Raw genomic sequence first — 17353 nt, forward strand, 5'->3', positions numbered from 1 at the left:
GAGATATATACTTTCTTTACAGAACTGAGATCTTGCTATACCTGTTGTTCTGTGATCTGCTACGAGGCAGTCTAGAAGTAGCTCAGCAACAGCAGTGGCAGCAAAGACCCAGGTTCTGTCTTGCTGCTCTGCCGGCCTTAGGCTGAGGCCTTTTGTCCTCATGTTCATGCTCTCAGGGTCTCAAGTGGCTGCCACCACTCTAGCCAAAAAGTCAGACGAGAGAAGTCAGAGCGCTTTCCAGCTACTCCTGAGGCTGGAGCTAATCTACTATTAGGTTGAAATTTGGGGGGATCAAGAAAACAAAGGTTAAGGGGCACACAAAACAGTGGGGAAAGTGCGGGCTTTGGAGTCAAACCAACCTGGCTTTAAATCCCAGCCCCTCCACGTTGTAGCTAGTTTGCCTTTGTCAGGTCAGTTAAGCTCTGAGTTTCCATTTGTTAATCTGCAGAATGGGGGTAACAATGTCTATGTCACAAGGTGCTCAGTAGGGCGCTAACCCTACACACACACACGCGCGCGCGCACGACTATGTCCTAACACCAAAAACCCAAACTCATTAGAAAACTACTACCAAAGTAAAGTATGTGATTAAAAAAAAGAGCAGAGGTAGACAGATGTCACCAGGCCTGGTCTATGAGGGTGTTCGCCACAGGACACTAGTGTTGGCAAATGCAGCACAGAGGCCACCAGGCACAGGGAGAGAAGGCACTGAAATGTTGGGGCCCATTGTCTCGCCCAGCGCCACTGGTCCCGGGGTGACCCACACCTCGATCTGAAGCCCGTGTCACACAGAGCGTGGTTCATTGAGCCCCTGTCCTCTGCTCTTGCAGTTGTGGATTTCTGCAAACAGAACAACGGCGGGTGTGCAAAGGTCGCCAGGTGCTCCCAGAAGGGCACGAAGGTCTCCTGCAGCTGTCAGAAGGGCTACCAGGGGGATGGCCACAGCTGCACGGAGATAGACCCCTGTGCGGATGGCCTCAATGGCGGGTGTCATGAGCATGCCACGTGCCAGATGACCGGCCCGGTGAGTCTCGCCTCCCCGGGGAAATTGGGGGTGGGGAGCCCTTGTGCCTCGCTCAGCCTTGCTTCTCCACTCGGGTTACCACTGGCCTCTTCCTAAGCCTTCTTCCCACGTGAGTCTATTTCTTGTTAAGTCGGTGGGCTAAATACGAAGTGGTACCCTATGCAGAAAAAGGACCTTACTGGGAAAGCTGGTGAAGACCACATAAAGTTTATTTAGTTAATCATAATACACCAACACTAACTGTTTAGTTTGGACAATGAACTACGGTTTTGGAAGATGTTAACGTTAGGAGAAACTGAGTGGAGAATATAAGGAGACTCTCTCTCTGCAACTTTTCTCTAAATCTAAAATTATTCCAAATAAAAATTAATTAAAACCAAAAAAGTTGGTAAGAGTTGGCAGGAAAAGTGCAGTTTGGGCACTCACTCAGGTCTTTCTAGAATGGAATCAGTGCCCTGTTGCCCCATTTCTCTGGTGGGAAGGAAAGATGGTGGGAGATGATGTCGATTATATTATAGTTATAAACATGAACTCAGAGTCAGGCAGCCTTTGAGTCTTTGTTCCTGGCCTGACACGCTGTGTGGTCTGGGGCTGGCTGCTTAACCTCTCTGAGCCTCAGTTTCCTCATTCACAAAGTGGGCCTCATAAAACTGCGAACCTCACAGGATTGTTGTGGACATTAAATGGGATCATTCGTTGACTCAACAAATGGTCATCAAGCACCTACTTTGTGCTGTTGTAGCTGCCAAGGATGTAGCGATCAAAAGCTTATACACGAGTAGGGAGAGGGGGCATCTTCAGTACAGAAATGAGTGTACAAGATACCTTCAGAGAGGGCCAAGAGTCAGGAGGAACAAAAACCAGGCCAGTGTGATAAAAAGGGACCGGGAGTCAGGGAAGCGACATCTGAGCTGAGCTGTCAAGGAGGACATTCCATCCTGAGCCTGTGCAAAAGCAAGACGGAGCAATCAGTCCCCACCGGACAGGACAGGCGTGTTTCTTACCCTTCTGAGCATCTCCTGTGTTGGATGGTGGCCCGCGGAGCACATGGGGCTCTGGGGGCCCAGAGAAGGGCCTTTTTCATCTTTCCCACTCTCCCTCCCAGGGCAAGCACAAGTGTGAATGTAAACGTCATTACGTGGGAGACGGGCTGAACTGTGAACTGGAGCAGCTGCCCATTGACCGCTGCCTGCAGGACAATGGGCAGTGCCATGCCGACGCCGACTGTGCTGACCTCCATTTCCAAGGTCAGTGTGGCCCAAAGCACCTGGTCTTCAGGCATGGGGAAGGGACCTCTGCAAGAGCAAAAGGAAAAAGTATTGAAAACTGGGGTCAGGGACTTCCCTAGTGGTCCAGTGGTTGGGACTTTGCCTTCCAGTGCAGGGGGGCAGGTTCGATCCCTGGTAGAGGAGCTAGGATCCCACATGCCTCAAGGCCAAAAAACCAAAACGTAAAGCAGAAGAAATATTGTAACATATCCAATAAAGACTTCAAAAGTGGTCCACATCAGGAAAAAAAAAAATCTTAAAAAAAAAAAAAAACTGGGACCAAACAGCCCATGCATTGCCCAGGACCCAGTGGAGGCTGACATCAAGCACATGGAGGGTTCGGATTTCAACATACAAATTTGTGGGGGACACAGACATTCAGTCCCTATCACGCATCAAGTCCTAAGACACCTCAAGTCCATTTTGGGGATGAAATGGAGGAAATATAAGCAGGAGAAATACATAGGAGATATGACAAATATATGACACTGTCTCTTCTTGCAAGGAGATTCCCAATGGAGTTGAGGACATTTTTTAATCGATAAGACCGGGGGAAGAAAGGTAATAAGACAGGAGATAGCAATTTATCTCAGGCTGATGGTGCAACTGAAGGGAGAGAGCAAGCTGGTTAGAGAAAAATTGGAAGCAGGGACTCAAGCAGGTATTTGTACACCCACGTTCACAGCAGCATTATTCACAACAGCCAAAAGGCAGAAACAACTGAAATGTTCAACATATGGATGGATAGATAAAATGCAGTATACCGTGGGAAATTACCCTATAAAAGGAATGAAATTCTGTACATGTTACAGCGTGAATGAACCTTGAAAACATGCTCCATGAAATAAGCCAGACACAAAAGGACAAACATTGTACTCTTCCACAGATAGAAGGTACCTATAATAGGCAAATTCAGAGAGACAGAAGGAAGGATAGAGGTTACTGAAGGGTGGGGAGAGGGGGTCATTCTTTAATGGGTACAAAGTTTCTGTTTGGGATGATGGAAACATTCTAGAAATGGATAGTGGTGATGGTTGCACATGTAAATGTACTTAATGCCACGGAATTGTACACTTAAAGTGGTCAAAAGGGCAAATTTTATGTTATGTGTATTTTACCGCAATAAATTTTTTTTTTAAAAAAGAATAGAGAAGGGAAGGATCTCTGGGTGGGATGAGAGAGGGAATCCCGGGGAGCTGAATAGAGGCCTGGGGCTACAGTAGACGCTTGAAAGATGCTGGAGTTGAGCTATGCACAGAAGAGCTGGCAAGACATTTCTGCTGGGAGGACTCATGGACAGCAGTTATCAGGGGTCAGCTGGCAAGGACGAGGCAATGGTGGGAGGGACAGCATAATATCAAGGCTATGACCCCAAGGTAACAGGGTCTCTGCTGGGAAGAGGAGTGAGATGAGGGAGAAAAGGGCACACCGTGGACATGGAGAGTGAAGAAAAGGAAAGGGTCGACCATAATGTAAGGTTTCCATCTTGAGAGACCAACCCAGTGGTGGTGTTAAAGCAGTCTGGGAGTAGGGGGCCCAAGAATTTTGAAAGCTTTGCTGGGGACAGTTTATGTTCAAGGTGATGATGGATCTTCCAAGTTCTATTTCAAGGTGATGGTGGGACTTCAAAGCAGGGAGATTCTGTAGGCGGTTGTTATTTAGGATGGGGTCAAGAACGAGCAGTTGGGACCAGGGATGTTGATTCATGAGTCATTTGCCAGGAGGAGTGTGGAGTCAAGAGGTGCTTGGCTTTTTTCTTTAGGGCGCGATTCATTCAGCCAGTCCTGCCTGTTCCTACAACTCACTGAATCTATTCAGTTTGTGGAACATCACCCATCTTCTCCAGGGGGCTTCTATCTTCTACCTTTTTATGAATACTGAGACAGTGATGGTAGTGATATTAAGTGACTGAGCGTCACATTGGACCCACCTTCTGTTGTGGCTGAGTGCTTACCCTTAAGAAGACGAGATGGCATTGGGATAATGCCTCAGCTGTCCCGTGGGTAGGCTACAGAGGCATCCCACACTCAGGAGGAAGTGCCTACTCTCATACAGTTCCAAGGAGGGCAAACTCACACAGCCTCTGTGGCATCCACTTCGGCAATGTGTGCAGAGAGCCTCATGACATTCAAGGGACACAGCCTATTGAAATAATCTAAGAATTGAATAATGGGAAACATACCATCCCAGCATTACCTAACATCACAAAAAATTAGAAATAACAAATATCTAACAGTAAAGGATGATCAAATATACTGTTATATCCACTCAAGGGCACTATTAAGAATTGTGGGGACCTCCCTGGTGGCGCAGTGGTTAAGAATCCGCCTGCCAGTGCAGGGGACATGGGTTCGAGCCCTGGTCCGGGAAGATCCCACATGCCGCGTAGCAACTAAGCCCATGTGCCCCAACTACTGAGCCTGTGCTCTAGAGCCCGCGAGCCACAACTACTGAGCCCGCGCACCACAACTACTGAAGCCCACGCACGCTGCAACTACTGAGCCCATGTGTCACAACGACTGAAGCCCATGCACCCTAGAGCCCATGTGCCGCAACTACTGAGCCCACGCACCCTAGAGCCTGCACGCTGCAACTACTGAGCCCATGTGCTGCAACTGCTGAGCCCATGCGCCACAACTACTGAGCCCATGTGTCACAACGACTGAAGCCCATGCACCCTAGAGCCCATGTGCCGCAACTACTGAGCCCGCGCACCACAACTACTGAAGCCCACGCACCCTAGAGCCCGTGTGCTGCAACTGCTGAGCCCACGCGCCGCAACTACTGAGCCCATGTGTCACAACGACGGAAGCCCACGCACCCTAGAGCCCGTGTGCCGCAACTACTGAGCCCACGCGCCACAACTACTGAGCCCACGTGCTGCAACTACTGAAGCCCGCATGCCTAGAGCCCGTGTTCCACAACAAGGGAAGCCTGCGCACTGCAGCAAAGAGCAGCCCCCGCTCGCTGCAACTAGAGAAAGCCTGTGCACAGCAACAAAGAGCCAGCGCAGCCAAAAAATAATTTAAAAAAAAGAATCGTGTTGACTTGGGAAGGAGACAAGGCTAAACACCTTTCCGTCCTTCCCCAAGCTGTTATATTGGTAAGTGTTTATATTGCAGGTGTGGCTGACAAGATCATATGGCCTGTGGATGAATATACTATTGTCTGCGGTCAAAGAAGAAAATCTTGGGAATTCCCTGGTGGTCCAGTGGTTAGGACCCCACACTTCCACTGCAGGGGGCACAGGTTCGATCCCTGGTCAGGGAACTAAGATCCCGCAAGCCAGGCAGCCAAAAAAAAAAAGAAAGAAAGAAAAAAGTCTTAAACTTCGCTCTTTTGGGGGTAGAAAGTACCCCTTTTAGTGGCATTTGATAAAGAACTTGACAATATAAAAATTTGACTTGTTTCTTGAAGTCACATGCATTGGTCTCTGCATTAACTGGTTAAAAAGAAGATACCAACTATTTAAAAAGGATTAAAATCTTCTAGTATCGTAGGGGGAAAATGGCTAGAAAGCTTTTGTAAAGGCATAGTGGCAATCAGAAAACACATGGGGTCCTTGGCAGAAACTCATTTTAATGTATTTTTTTTATTCATGGCTGTGAAGTTCACAAAAAGTGTTCAACTGAAAGTGTCAAGGGGAAATTATGTTGCCAGAGAAAATTTATAATATTGGGAAATAATCGTGATTTCGTGTTATAAGAAAGATTTCTAAAAACTAAATATGCAGCATACTGCCACACTTGTGGTATATATGACATGTAAACGAACAGGGAAAAAGACTGGAAGGGTGAAATTACATCAAAATTAAAAGTTACAAAAATAAAAATTCTGTACGGAAGCACATCAGAACGTTAGCCATGGAGTAATGATTATTTCCAGAGAGCGGGACTGTAGGTGATTTTTGTTCATCTCTCTTCTTTTCCGTACGGCCCAGATTTCTACCAGACACGTGCTACTTTCATAGCTAGAAAAGAAATAAGTATTTTAAATAACATCTCAAAGGGGAGTGGCATCCCAAGAAACCCTGGGATACGGTCAGCCTTCCACTTTGAAAATCTCTGATGAAAGCATGCCAGCCAGGGGGGCTGGCCTGGACGATTCCTCTCCTCCCCCTTCTAGATACCACCGCTGGAGTGTTCCATCTACGTTCCCCACTGGGCCAGTACAAGCTGACCTTTGACAAAGCCAGAGAGGCCTGTACCAAGGAAGCTGCAACCATGGCAACCTACAACCAGCTCTCCTACGCCCAGAAGGTGGGGCCCAGTTGGCGGGCACTGTGCAGGCAGGGTCTTCAGGGGAGGAGATGCAGCTTCCTCTTGACACAGGGGAGACGCAGGCTGTTGCCTTCCTGGAGCGAGGAGTTCAGGGAGCTCCTGGAGCAATAACGATTCGTCATGTCCACTGGGAGTCTGCCGTGTGTCAGGCACAGTGTGGGGTGCTTCCCTGACATTACTGTCCATTCTTACAACATCTCTGGAGGTAGGTATTCCTATCTTTTTACAGATAGGGCAACTGAGGCTCTGAAAGGTAATGTGCCCAATGTCACCCAGCCAAGAAGTGGCAGATCCAGCATTCCATGTACCCCTGACTCCAAGTCTGCTCTCGATCATGACATTCAACCACCAAGGCAGAGGCACAGACTGTGAGTGTGTACCTCATAGATGGAAACCAGAAAGAGATCAGTTAACCACAAGCCTAGGATCTCCCTGAACCCACAAAGCAGCTGAGTTTTCTGGAATAGCCGGGGCTCTCTGTGTCTGGAGGGGCTGCGAAGGGAGTACATGGGAAGTGCCTCAGCTCTCAGCCACAGCCAGGGAGGAAATGGAGCTCTGGTCAGGGCTACTCTCTTAGCCTCTAAAACCAGAAGCCAATTAGGAAAGGTCAGCGACTTTGAGTGACCTGCTAGTGACTGCTCACTGGGAGAAGGGGAGACCACTGTCCATCAGGATGATGTTACTGCCCTCCAACCTCCATCACTACCAAATCCTCAGACCTGACGTTTCTTTACCAAGGAGCAAAGCCTTTGATGCCAGGACCCAGCATCCTGGAGGGTCAGAATTTCTTGTTTCTCCTGCTTGCTGGTTGTATAGCCTTGATCAAGCCATTGAAACCTCTGTCCCACCGGGCATGTTTGTATAAGGACTAAAGGTAATGTGGCACAGTGACTGGCACACAGTAGGAACTCAGTTTTTAAGATTAAGAGCTCTGGAGTAGACTGCATGGGTGTGAATCTCAACTCCGCTACTCGCTGGCTGTATGACTTTGAGCAAGTTACTTAACCCTTTTTGCCTCTATTTTCTCAATTATATGATAGAGGTTTTTTTAAAGTTTCTGTCTCAAAGGGTTGATATAAGTGTTAAAGGTGCTGACACATGAAAAGCCCTTGCAACAGAACCTGGCCCAGAATAAGCTCTCAATAAGTGTTAACGGTGAATGGTGATGGTGATGGTGAGGATGATGACTGATGACCGGTTACAGTTCTATCAACCCATAAGCAGAAGAATTTGCACCCAGGGAAAAAATAGCTGATTGCAAATCCTTTCTCGAGAGCAGAGGGAAGAAAAATGAGTGTGAAGGACCCGGGCACCTACAGGAAAAAGGAGGCACCACTTTCATCCATCCAATGGCTCAATCAACAAAAATTTAATGAACACCTACTATGTTCCGAGCACGGGGTACAATAGGCAAAATGAGCCATAATTCCAAACTCCATGGAGTTTTCAGTCTGATGGGGGAGTCAGACGTTACCCAAAGAACTCCACAACAAATATGAAATCACAGCTGACCCATGGCCACATCTGTGTCCCTACAGGCCAAGTACCACCTCTGCTCAGCAGGCTGGCTGGACAGTGGGCGAGTAGCCTACCCCACATCCTACTCCTCCCAGAACTGTGGCTCTGGTATCATTGGGATAGTGGACTACGGAAAAAGAAACAACAAGAGTGAAATGTGGGATGTCTTCTGCTACCGGATGAAAGGTAACGGCCCACGCGCCACTTCAGATTCCAGGCCATGCAGCTGCTGAGCAATCCTCAGCCTGGCCAGCCGACCTCCCAGGGTGAGATGGGGCAGCCCAGGCCCCTGCCTCACTGGGGCGGGCCCCCGTGTGCTCCTGCCTTCCAGATGTGAACTGCACCTGCAAGGCAGGCTACGTGGGAGATGGCTTCTCGTGCAGTGGAAATCTGTTGCAGGTCCTGATGTCCTTCCCCTCGCTCACAAACTTCCTGACGGTATGTATGTACCGTGTCTGTTTGCTTTTGCCTCGGGGTGGAGGGGTTGCCTCAAAGCAGGTATTAGAGAGGTGAGTCCTTCAAAGAAGACAGAGGTTCACAGTCATAGTTAAGAGCATGGACACTGACAAAAAAAAAAAAAAAAAAAAAAATGGACTTCCTGGCGGTCCAGTAGTTAAGACCCCACGCTTCCAATGCAGGGGCCGCGGGTTCAATCCCTAGTCAGGGAACTAAGATCCCACATGCCGTGTGGCGCAGCCAAAAAAAAAAAAAAAAAAAGTCTTGAAAGGGCATGGATACTGAGCCTCACTGCCTGAGTTTGAAGCTCAGGTTTGCCACTTACCTGGTGCATCACCTTAAATGAGTTACTTTGCCTTCTGAGCCTCAGTTTGCTCATTTGTAAAATGGAGATGATGATAGCACCAACCTCACAGGGGCACTGTGATAAATAGATGACCTAATATTTATAAAGTGCTTAGCCCTGTGGCCAGCAGATGCAAAATGCTATACTGGTATTAGCTGGTATTCTTATCTCTGTTTGCAACTACAGCAGCTTCAGAGTCGGCCCTGGAGGAGTAAGATGTTCTTTTATCTTTGTGGACAGGGTAGGGCACAGTTAGCTAAGTCTGCCTGGTGGTCACCCAGTGAGCCAAATTCTCAACACGGGGTCAACTTGCATTTTGCACTGCACTTTTTTTTTTTTTTTCTTTTCGGCTGCACCATGCGGCTTGCGGGATCTTACTTCCCCAACCGGGGATCGAACCCACACCCTCGGCAGTGAAAGCGCAGAGTCCTAACCACTGGACCACCAGGGAATTCCTGCACTGCACTTAAAGTCACTTTAATATTCTACAAGTCACGTCCAATGAAGAGAAAGCCCCTGTTAGAGAAGGAATTGGTGTTGACTGATGAAAGAACTGAGCTAATAATTTTAATAACACTAGCTAAAATTTCTTGAGCACTTCCTTCGCATGGTGCGTTGTACTGAGCCCTTTCAGGGCCCTTTTCACTTGGTTCATAGAACATAAGCTCCATAAGGGAAAGGATTTTCTCTGCCTTGTGGCTGGCATATAGTAGGTGCTCAATAAATCCTTGCTAGAAGGAATAAATCCTTATGCAACCTTATGAAGTCACTTCTGCTGTTATTCCCATTTTGCAGATAAAGAAACTGAGGCTTAGCAAGGTCAAGGGCACAGCCAAGGAGAGGGGACTGAGCATAAGTATAGGGCTTGTAGGAGCAGGGCAGAAGCTAAACCAAGGACCCCACAATGGCGAGCCTTTTTCCACAGACCAAAGGTATCCACCTAACTCGTCTAAAAAATCAGGGTTACTGTAAATACTCTAAAGGTAAACACCCAAGCCAATATTTGTGCTGCACGGGAGCTTGGCTTGTGACAGCATCTCAGAGAAAAGACAGTGTAGAACAAAACTCACTGGCTGTGTGCCCTTCAGCAAATTATCTTCTCTGGGTGTCCGTGGTGCTCTCTGCACAGTGACAAAGCTGAACCGGGTAGTGTGACTTTTTAAAATTTGTTCAGTGAGTATTTATTGAGTACTTACAAACTGCTTCAGATATATCAGTGAACAAAATAGACAAACGATAAGCAGAATAAATAAGTAAACGGTATTGAAAGCTAGACGGTGGTCTAGGCTGTGGGGTGGGGTGGGGAGGGTAAGGGGAACCACAGGGCTCTCATTTTGCAGAGTGATGAGGAAAGGCCTTAGTGAGAAGGTGACACGCGAGTAAAGTGTGAGCAGAAGAGAGGAAGTTAACCATGCAGATTTGGAGGAAGAATCCTCCAGGCAGAAGAAACAACCAGGCAAAGGATGAAAGGCAGGAGAGTGCTGGGCAAAGCTTGAGGAACGTCAGGGACGCCAGTGTGCCTGGAACAGAGTGAGCGAGAGGACAGCCGGGCACGGGGTCAGAGGAGCAACAGTCCAGATGGTTTGGGCCTCACGGGCCACTGTAAGGACTTTGGCTTTTCCTCTGGGAGAAGTGGGGGCCCTTGCAGGGTTTTGACAAAAGGAGACTCAAGATTTCACTTAACGTTTCAAAGACCGCACGGGCTGTCGTGTTGAGAATGGCCTGTGATCTGGCTGTGACTTGGGACCACAGGATTTATTGAGGAAAGGAAAAATCCTCCTAAAATCTTGTCAAGGGGCAGTCAGACAGAAGAGCGGACAAGTGGCAGCCTGAGTTGGGATGACCAGCAGGAACATTCCCAGAGGGGTGATGCTACCCTCTCCAGCCACCCCGGTCCCTGCACACCAGGCTGACCCATCTGACCACCACCTTCCTCTCCCCAGGAAGTGCTGGCCTATTCCAACAGCTCAGCCAGAGGCCGGGCGTTTCTGAAACACCTGACTGACCTGTCGATCCGAAGCACCCTCTTTGTGCCACAGAACAGTGGGCTGGGGGAAAATGAGGTGAGTTGGGTTCCTGATGTCTGTGCTTTAGGCTAGCGCTTCTAGACAGTATCAGTTGTCTATCACCACGATAGTGCAATGCTACAAACGATCCCAGAATGCAGTGGCTACACATTTATTTAGCTCCAACATCTGTAGATCAGCTGGCAGTCCTTCCGGGCTAGGCCAGGCATGTTCATATGTCTAAGCTGGGCTGGCCCTCAGGTTATCTAGGCTGGCTTGTCTGGGGCTCTGCTCCGCAGGGCTCTCATCCTCCAGCAGGCTAGCCCGGGCTTGCGGTGAGAGCAAGCCCAGTCCTGCCAGTGCTTTCTAAGCCCCTGTCTGGTCACATTTGCTAATATGCCACTGGCCCAACAGGTCATGCGGCTGAGCCCTAAGTCAGAGTGGGAGGCCCTCAGATGATGTGGTAAAGGGCAAGGATACGGGGAGGGGTGAAGAACCAGGGCTATGGATGCAACTGATCTACTACTACATCAACCTTTTTCATGTCACGGCACAGAGAGGAACTGGCAGTGTTTATTCAGCCCAACCACGGGCTCTGACAGCCCAGACCCCACTGAGGGCTGAGAGAAGCAATACCTCTGCTCACTTGTTACCCACTCAAGACCCATTCCTCCCAGGACACCACTGGGAAGCTCTGCTTTGACCATTAAAATGACTTTCAAAGTGGAGGCAGAAAAACCAAGGCTTTGCGAAGTGATTTCTTTTCCCTGGGTCATCCTTGTCATTAAAAGGAGAAAATATTGCTTGGCCTTTAAAGACCGTTTTCGTGTCTCTTCTTTGCTCTCAGACTCTGTCTGGGCGGGACATCGAGCACCATCTCGCCAATGTCAGCATCTTTTTTTACAATGACCTTGTCAACGGTACCGTCCTGCACACTAGGCTGGGAAGCCAGCTGCTGATCACCTCCAGCCAGGACCAGCGCCAACTGGTATGAAAAGTCTTCTGGGCTTATAGGGGGAAGTGGGGATAATATATGCCAAGCTCCTAGCAGAGAGTAGGTGCTTACTAGATGGCAACTCTTATAATGTGAAAGTAAACTCCAAAGCTGCAGTTAGCGGTACTAGCTGCTCACCAGAACACACCACACTGTCAGGCAGCCCCTACCCTTCGGGAAATAAGCCATTGGTGACCGCCAGCCCCAGAAGCTGGTGAAACCAGCTTTAATTGAAACCATTTTAAAGCAGTCTGATTCTCTGCCCTTATTTCTGTCAGATTGCCAGCCTATCCTAGGTGTTAACATGTGAGCCTTCAAGTCAAATGACCCTCGTATGAAAACCAGTTCTGCCACTCACTAGCTCTAGGAACCTAGACAAGTTATCTCACTTCTCAGTGTCCCAATTTCCTCATCTGAAAAGCACGGATGTTGGTGATGATGGTGGTGGTGGTAACAGTGATATTTTGATAATGGTGATGGTGTTAATGATGTTGGTAATGATGATAATTACGATGGTAATAATAGTGATATTATTTTGATAATGGTGATATTATTTTGATAATGGTGATGTTAATGATGGTGGTGGTGGGGATGATGGTGGTGGTAGTGATATTAGAAGTAGTGATAGTGGTGGTGGTAATGTGACCATGACAACCATGATGTTCAAATCGTAGGTTTTTTTAAAAGTATATTTTTTAATCGAAGTATAGTTGATTTACAATGTTGTGTTAGTTTTAGGAGTACAGCAAAATGATTCAGTTATATATATATTCAATTATATATATTTTTTTTCAGATTCTTTTCCCATATAGGTTATTACAAAATATTGACTATAGTTCCCTGTGCTATATAGTAGGTCCTTGTTAATTATCTATTTTATATATAGTAGAGTATATCTATTAATTCTATACTACTAATATATCCCTCCTCCCTACCTTTCCCCTGTGTTAACCATAAGTTTGTTTTTTATGTCTGTGAGTCTGTTTCTGTTTTGTAAATAAATTCGTTTGTATCATTTTTTTAGATTCCACATATAAGTGGTATCATATGCTATTTGTCTTTCTCTGACTTCACTTAGTATGATAATCTCTAGGTCCATCCATGTTGCTGCAAATGGCATTATTTCATTTTTCTATGGCTGAGTAATATTCCATTGTATATATGTACCACATCTTCTTTATCCATTCATCTGTCAATGGGCATTTAGGTTGCTTCCATGTCTTGGCTATTGTAAATAGTGCTGCTATGAACATTGGGGTGCGTGTATCTTTTCGAATTATGGTTTTCTCCAGATATACGCCCAGAAGTGGGATTGCTGGATACACCCTCTCCAGCATTTATTATTTGTAGACTTTCTGATGACGGCCATTCCGACTGGTGTGAGGTGATACCTCATTGCAGTTTTGTCAAATCATAGGCTTTTATGGAGATTCAGTGATTCAAGTCTTTCGACGTGTGATAATACTGTCTGACATGTAGCAAGGGCTAAATGAATTACTTTTAATTTTTACCTGATAAATGATCTTTATTACCGACGATCAGTAGTTTAGACCAGTGCTTCTCAAACTTTACTGTGCATTTTAATCACCTACAGGTTTGTTCAAATGCATGTTGTAATTCAGTGGGTGGGTTGTGAGGCCTCAGGTTCTGCACTTCTAAGCATTCTCAGGTGACTGTCCACGCCACAAGCCAGTGGAGCACACTTTGATTAGCAAGTAATCAGATCCCTTAAAATCCCTTTCTAACAGTGTGGTGTGATGTTCACAGCGGTGGATCTGGAATCCAGAGGCGTGGGATTTGCCAGCTACGACCTGGGTGATCTTGGACATACCATTTTCCTTCTGAACTCTCATCTGTTAAACAAGTGGGCTGGACAGAACGAACTCCTGGGGTCTCTGCAGCTCTTAGATCAGCTAATTGGCACAAGAGCTACTAATGTGTTTTGGGCTGTCCAGAGGGTGAGCGCAAGTCCTATGCTACCTGTCAGTGAGGACTGGCCTGAAGCCCAGGCACCACGACCTCGGGGAAACTGGACAACTTTCCTCCATGAAAGGGCTGCCCACATGGAGAGTAAGAGTCAGGTGGTCAGAGATCTCCATCAGCCTCTTCTCATCTCCCCTAGGAGACCAGGTTCGTTGATGGAAGAGCCATTCTGCAGTGGGACATCTTTGCCTCCAATGGGATTATTCATGTCATTTCCAGGCCTTTAAAAGCACCTCCCACCCCAGTGGTGAGTATCCAGGGTTCCTGGTGAGGGGCCAGGGGGAACCCCAATGTCCACTCCCCAGGAAGCAAACCACTCCCAGAAGCCCTGTCCACCCCTCCTCCGGATACTGGAGGCGCCTCCCCCATCCACGGCAGCTGGCTTCAGGGATGCCGGGCCCTGTTGCATCCCACCCCCCTCCAGTGCATTAGCAACGTAACACCTGTCACCATCAATATCTATTGAATGAAAAGGGCAGTATGGGCCAATGGAGAAACCACTGGAAAGGGAGTGAAAATCCTGAGCATCTCCACTTCATAACCGTGTGACCTTAGACAAGCCCCAGAACATCACTGAGCCCCATTTTTCTTATCTGCAAAATCGAGGTCATAATGCCTTCCTCCCTGGGTTCTTGGGAGGGCGAGTTAATATAAAATAATGAAGACAGTCCCTGGCACATAGTACATGCTATATAAGAGTTGGTCGGCTGTGGTTGGTTGGTGGTGGTGATGTTAGTATTCTAACTTTGTTCTAAAAGTATGAGGGAGGGGCAAGCACAGCTGGCTGCTGGGAAGTTCCACAGCATAGTGGTTAAGCACATAAGTTCCAAAGCCAGGCTGGCTTCCAAAGCCCACCTCTACCACTCACAGGCTGTGTGATATTGGGCAAGTGCTTACCCGCTCTGTGTCTCCATTCTCCCGTATGAAAGTGGAAACAATAAAAATTGTTCTTATCTCTTTGTGTTATTATACATTTAAATGGATTATTTTGTGTAAGGGGGCTTAGAACAGACCCTGGAAATAGTAAGGGCTAGATACATGTTAACAATTTTATCATTATTTTTATCCCAACTGGTACCAAGATGCCTCAGGCCAGCCAGAATGGGGTAGGCTCCAGAAAGCACACCTCTTTGGGGAAGTCACAGTTTTGAGTACCAACCGCTCCCCTTTCTGTGTTCAGACTTCAAGCCACGCTGGCTTGGGAACGGGGATGTTCTTTGCCATCATCCTGGTCATTGGAGCCATCGCTTTGGCTGCATATTCTTACTTTCGATTAAACCGGAGAACAATTGGCTTTCAGCATTTTGAGGTAAGACGGAGAAAAACGGGAACATGGGCACGGGGGTCCTCTCTGAAACCCAGCCCCTGGCTCTGGGCTGCTTCAGAGAGCTCACCGGCAGCTGGGCGCCTGGCACACACTCCCCGTCTCCTGGGTGGGGGGGCCTCTGCCCCTAAGAGAGCAGCAGTGGCAGCTCCAAGGCCCTCTTCCTGGCCAAGACAGGATATGGAGGAGGGTGATGGGCTGCCAATGGCCCTTTGTGCCAGGGGTCTGGCTTGGAGGCAAATTCAGCAGGGGCCCAGGAGGCCACTCACCTTGGAGGATTCACAAGACAGGCACCCACCAGGATTGATCTGAGCTTCAAGGCTGACTCTGAGGGTGGGGACAGGGTAGGGACCTACACAGCCAGAGGCCTCACGCCACAGCCAGGGAAACACACTGGCCCTCTTTGAACTGTTGAGCCCACATCCAGGTCAGTGGGTCTTGGCTGATGGTGGGGTGACCCTGGGGAGACACTGGGGACCAGGTTTACCAGCAGCCCCCAAGCAGTAGGTCACGTCCTCCTGGCAGATAACCTGTGTATTTATCGGCACCATGTACATGGTTTATAAAACATCACATCTAGCAAAAGGGCACGTGCTGTATGATTCCTTATATGCTAACTTCAAGGACGGGCAAAACCACTCCAGGTGACAGGAGTCAGAATAGCAGTTACCCTGGGTGGGACCGGATATTGGTGGGCGAGGGGCATGAGGGCACCTCCTGGGGGGGGATGGAGATGCCCTATATGCTGACTTGGGTGGTGGTCATACCTGGGGGGACGTATTAAGAAGTCATTAAGCTGAACATTTAAGATTGGTGCATGATATTATATGTAGTCAGATCTCAATAAAAGGAAAAGGAAAAAGCTCCCGGAGGTGGGTGGGGGGTGGCTTGCTTTACCCCCCAATTTTGATGATACACTCCTGCCTCGGGGACTTGGTGGTGCTCAGCCCTGTGCTTGTCTTTCCGAGCAGTCGGAAGAGGATATCGACGTGGCAGCTCTCGGCAAGCAGCAGCCCGAGAATATCTCGAACCCCATGTACGAGAACACAGCCTCAGCAACCCCAGAACCTTCCTACGACCCCTTCATGGTGAGTGTGTGTTTTTATCTAGGAACAGGTTCAGCTGGGGTGCAGGGGAACGATGTCTTTCAGCACATCTCAGTGGAAAGCTCTGCACCAAGAAATCTCACTACTAGAACGTGTCTCCCGGCAACAAGCCTAAAATCGAGTGTTGTGAGCTGGGTGAAGCCAGGTAGTTGTGTAGCATTCTGAGCTCTCTTGGGTGGACGGCAGAGGCGTCCAACAGTTAGAGGCAGGGGAGAACTAGGGGTTGCCCAACCCCTACCTCGTGACCAGGTGAGAGGTCACAAGGAGAAGAAATCCTGGGCCAAATTCTGCCACAAACATTGATGAGGCAGCAGGCGCAAAGTTAAGACATAAAACTGCTTCAACATTTACAATGTTGTCCAGGATTCTTTTGCCTGTTGTCAGAGCTGTGGCTTGCTTTAGGAGCTACGTTTCTTTGATAAGGTCTTTTATATCTAGGGGAGCATATTCTGCTCTGGTCTTCCAGGAAAGGACCACTTGTTTCTAGAGTTAGTGACGCTTGAGCTTAGACGGAGCCTCCACTGACGTTAACCCCATGGCAGGGCACCCCATTCACACTGAATGTGGAAGATACCGCCCTGCCTGTAATTTATTACCAGGCCTGGACTGAGAAGCTAGGAGGGACATAAGAGAAAATGTATATTGGTCTCTGCCCCAGAGCTCATAAACCCTTGTAATTTCCTAAGTGATAAGAACACTAGGGGCATCTTCTGTTCTGATGAGGATCTTCTGGGTGGGCTCCTGGATGGGGGCTGGTCACCAGAAAGACAAGCCATGATTAGAAGGTTGGAATTCTCAGCCCCACCCTTCACCCTTAAAAGAGGAGAGAGGGGCTAGTAACAGAGCTAATAATCAATCATACCCATGTGAGGAAGCCTCCAAAAAATCCCTTTGTGTGTGTGTGTGTATCTATTGCAGATTTTTGGTTTGTGGTTACCATGAGGTTTTGATACAGCAGTCTATATATAAACAAGCTTGTTTTAAGTTGCTGGTCTTTTAATTTAAATGCATTTCCCGTATCCTGCATTTGCACTCTCCTCTCCTCAGA

The 17353-nt window shown here is 48.0% G+C and overlaps 1 protein-coding gene across 1 annotated transcript in view; it reads left to right on the forward strand.

Moving 5' to 3' along the window:
• The window catches only part of STAB2 (stabilin 2), a 151477-nt gene extending 134868 nt beyond the window's left edge, over window positions 1-16609 (forward strand). Inside the window, exons 59-68 of the mRNA XM_022600016.3 lie at window positions 831-1024; window positions 2130-2271; window positions 6418-6551; window positions 8111-8276; window positions 8422-8528; window positions 10836-10955; window positions 11746-11886; window positions 14015-14122; window positions 15056-15184; window positions 16171-16609. Coding sequence (XP_022455724.2) covers window positions 831-1024; window positions 2130-2271; window positions 6418-6551; window positions 8111-8276; window positions 8422-8528; window positions 10836-10955; window positions 11746-11886; window positions 14015-14122; window positions 15056-15184; window positions 16171-16470 — 1541 coding nt within the window. The 3' untranslated portion in view covers window positions 16471-16609. The remainder of the gene's footprint in view (window positions 1-830; window positions 1025-2129; window positions 2272-6417; window positions 6552-8110; window positions 8277-8421; window positions 8529-10835; window positions 10956-11745; window positions 11887-14014; window positions 14123-15055; window positions 15185-16170) is intronic.
• The last annotated feature ends 744 nt before the right edge of the window (window positions 16610-17353 follow it).

Source organism: Delphinapterus leucas, chromosome 11 (assembly GCF_059928025.1).
Source record: "Delphinapterus leucas isolate spDelLeu-1000000601 "Yukka" chromosome 11, BTC_Dleu_Yukka2, whole genome shotgun sequence".
In the NCBI taxonomy this organism is placed as follows: domain Eukaryota; kingdom Metazoa; phylum Chordata; class Mammalia; order Artiodactyla; family Monodontidae; genus Delphinapterus; species Delphinapterus leucas.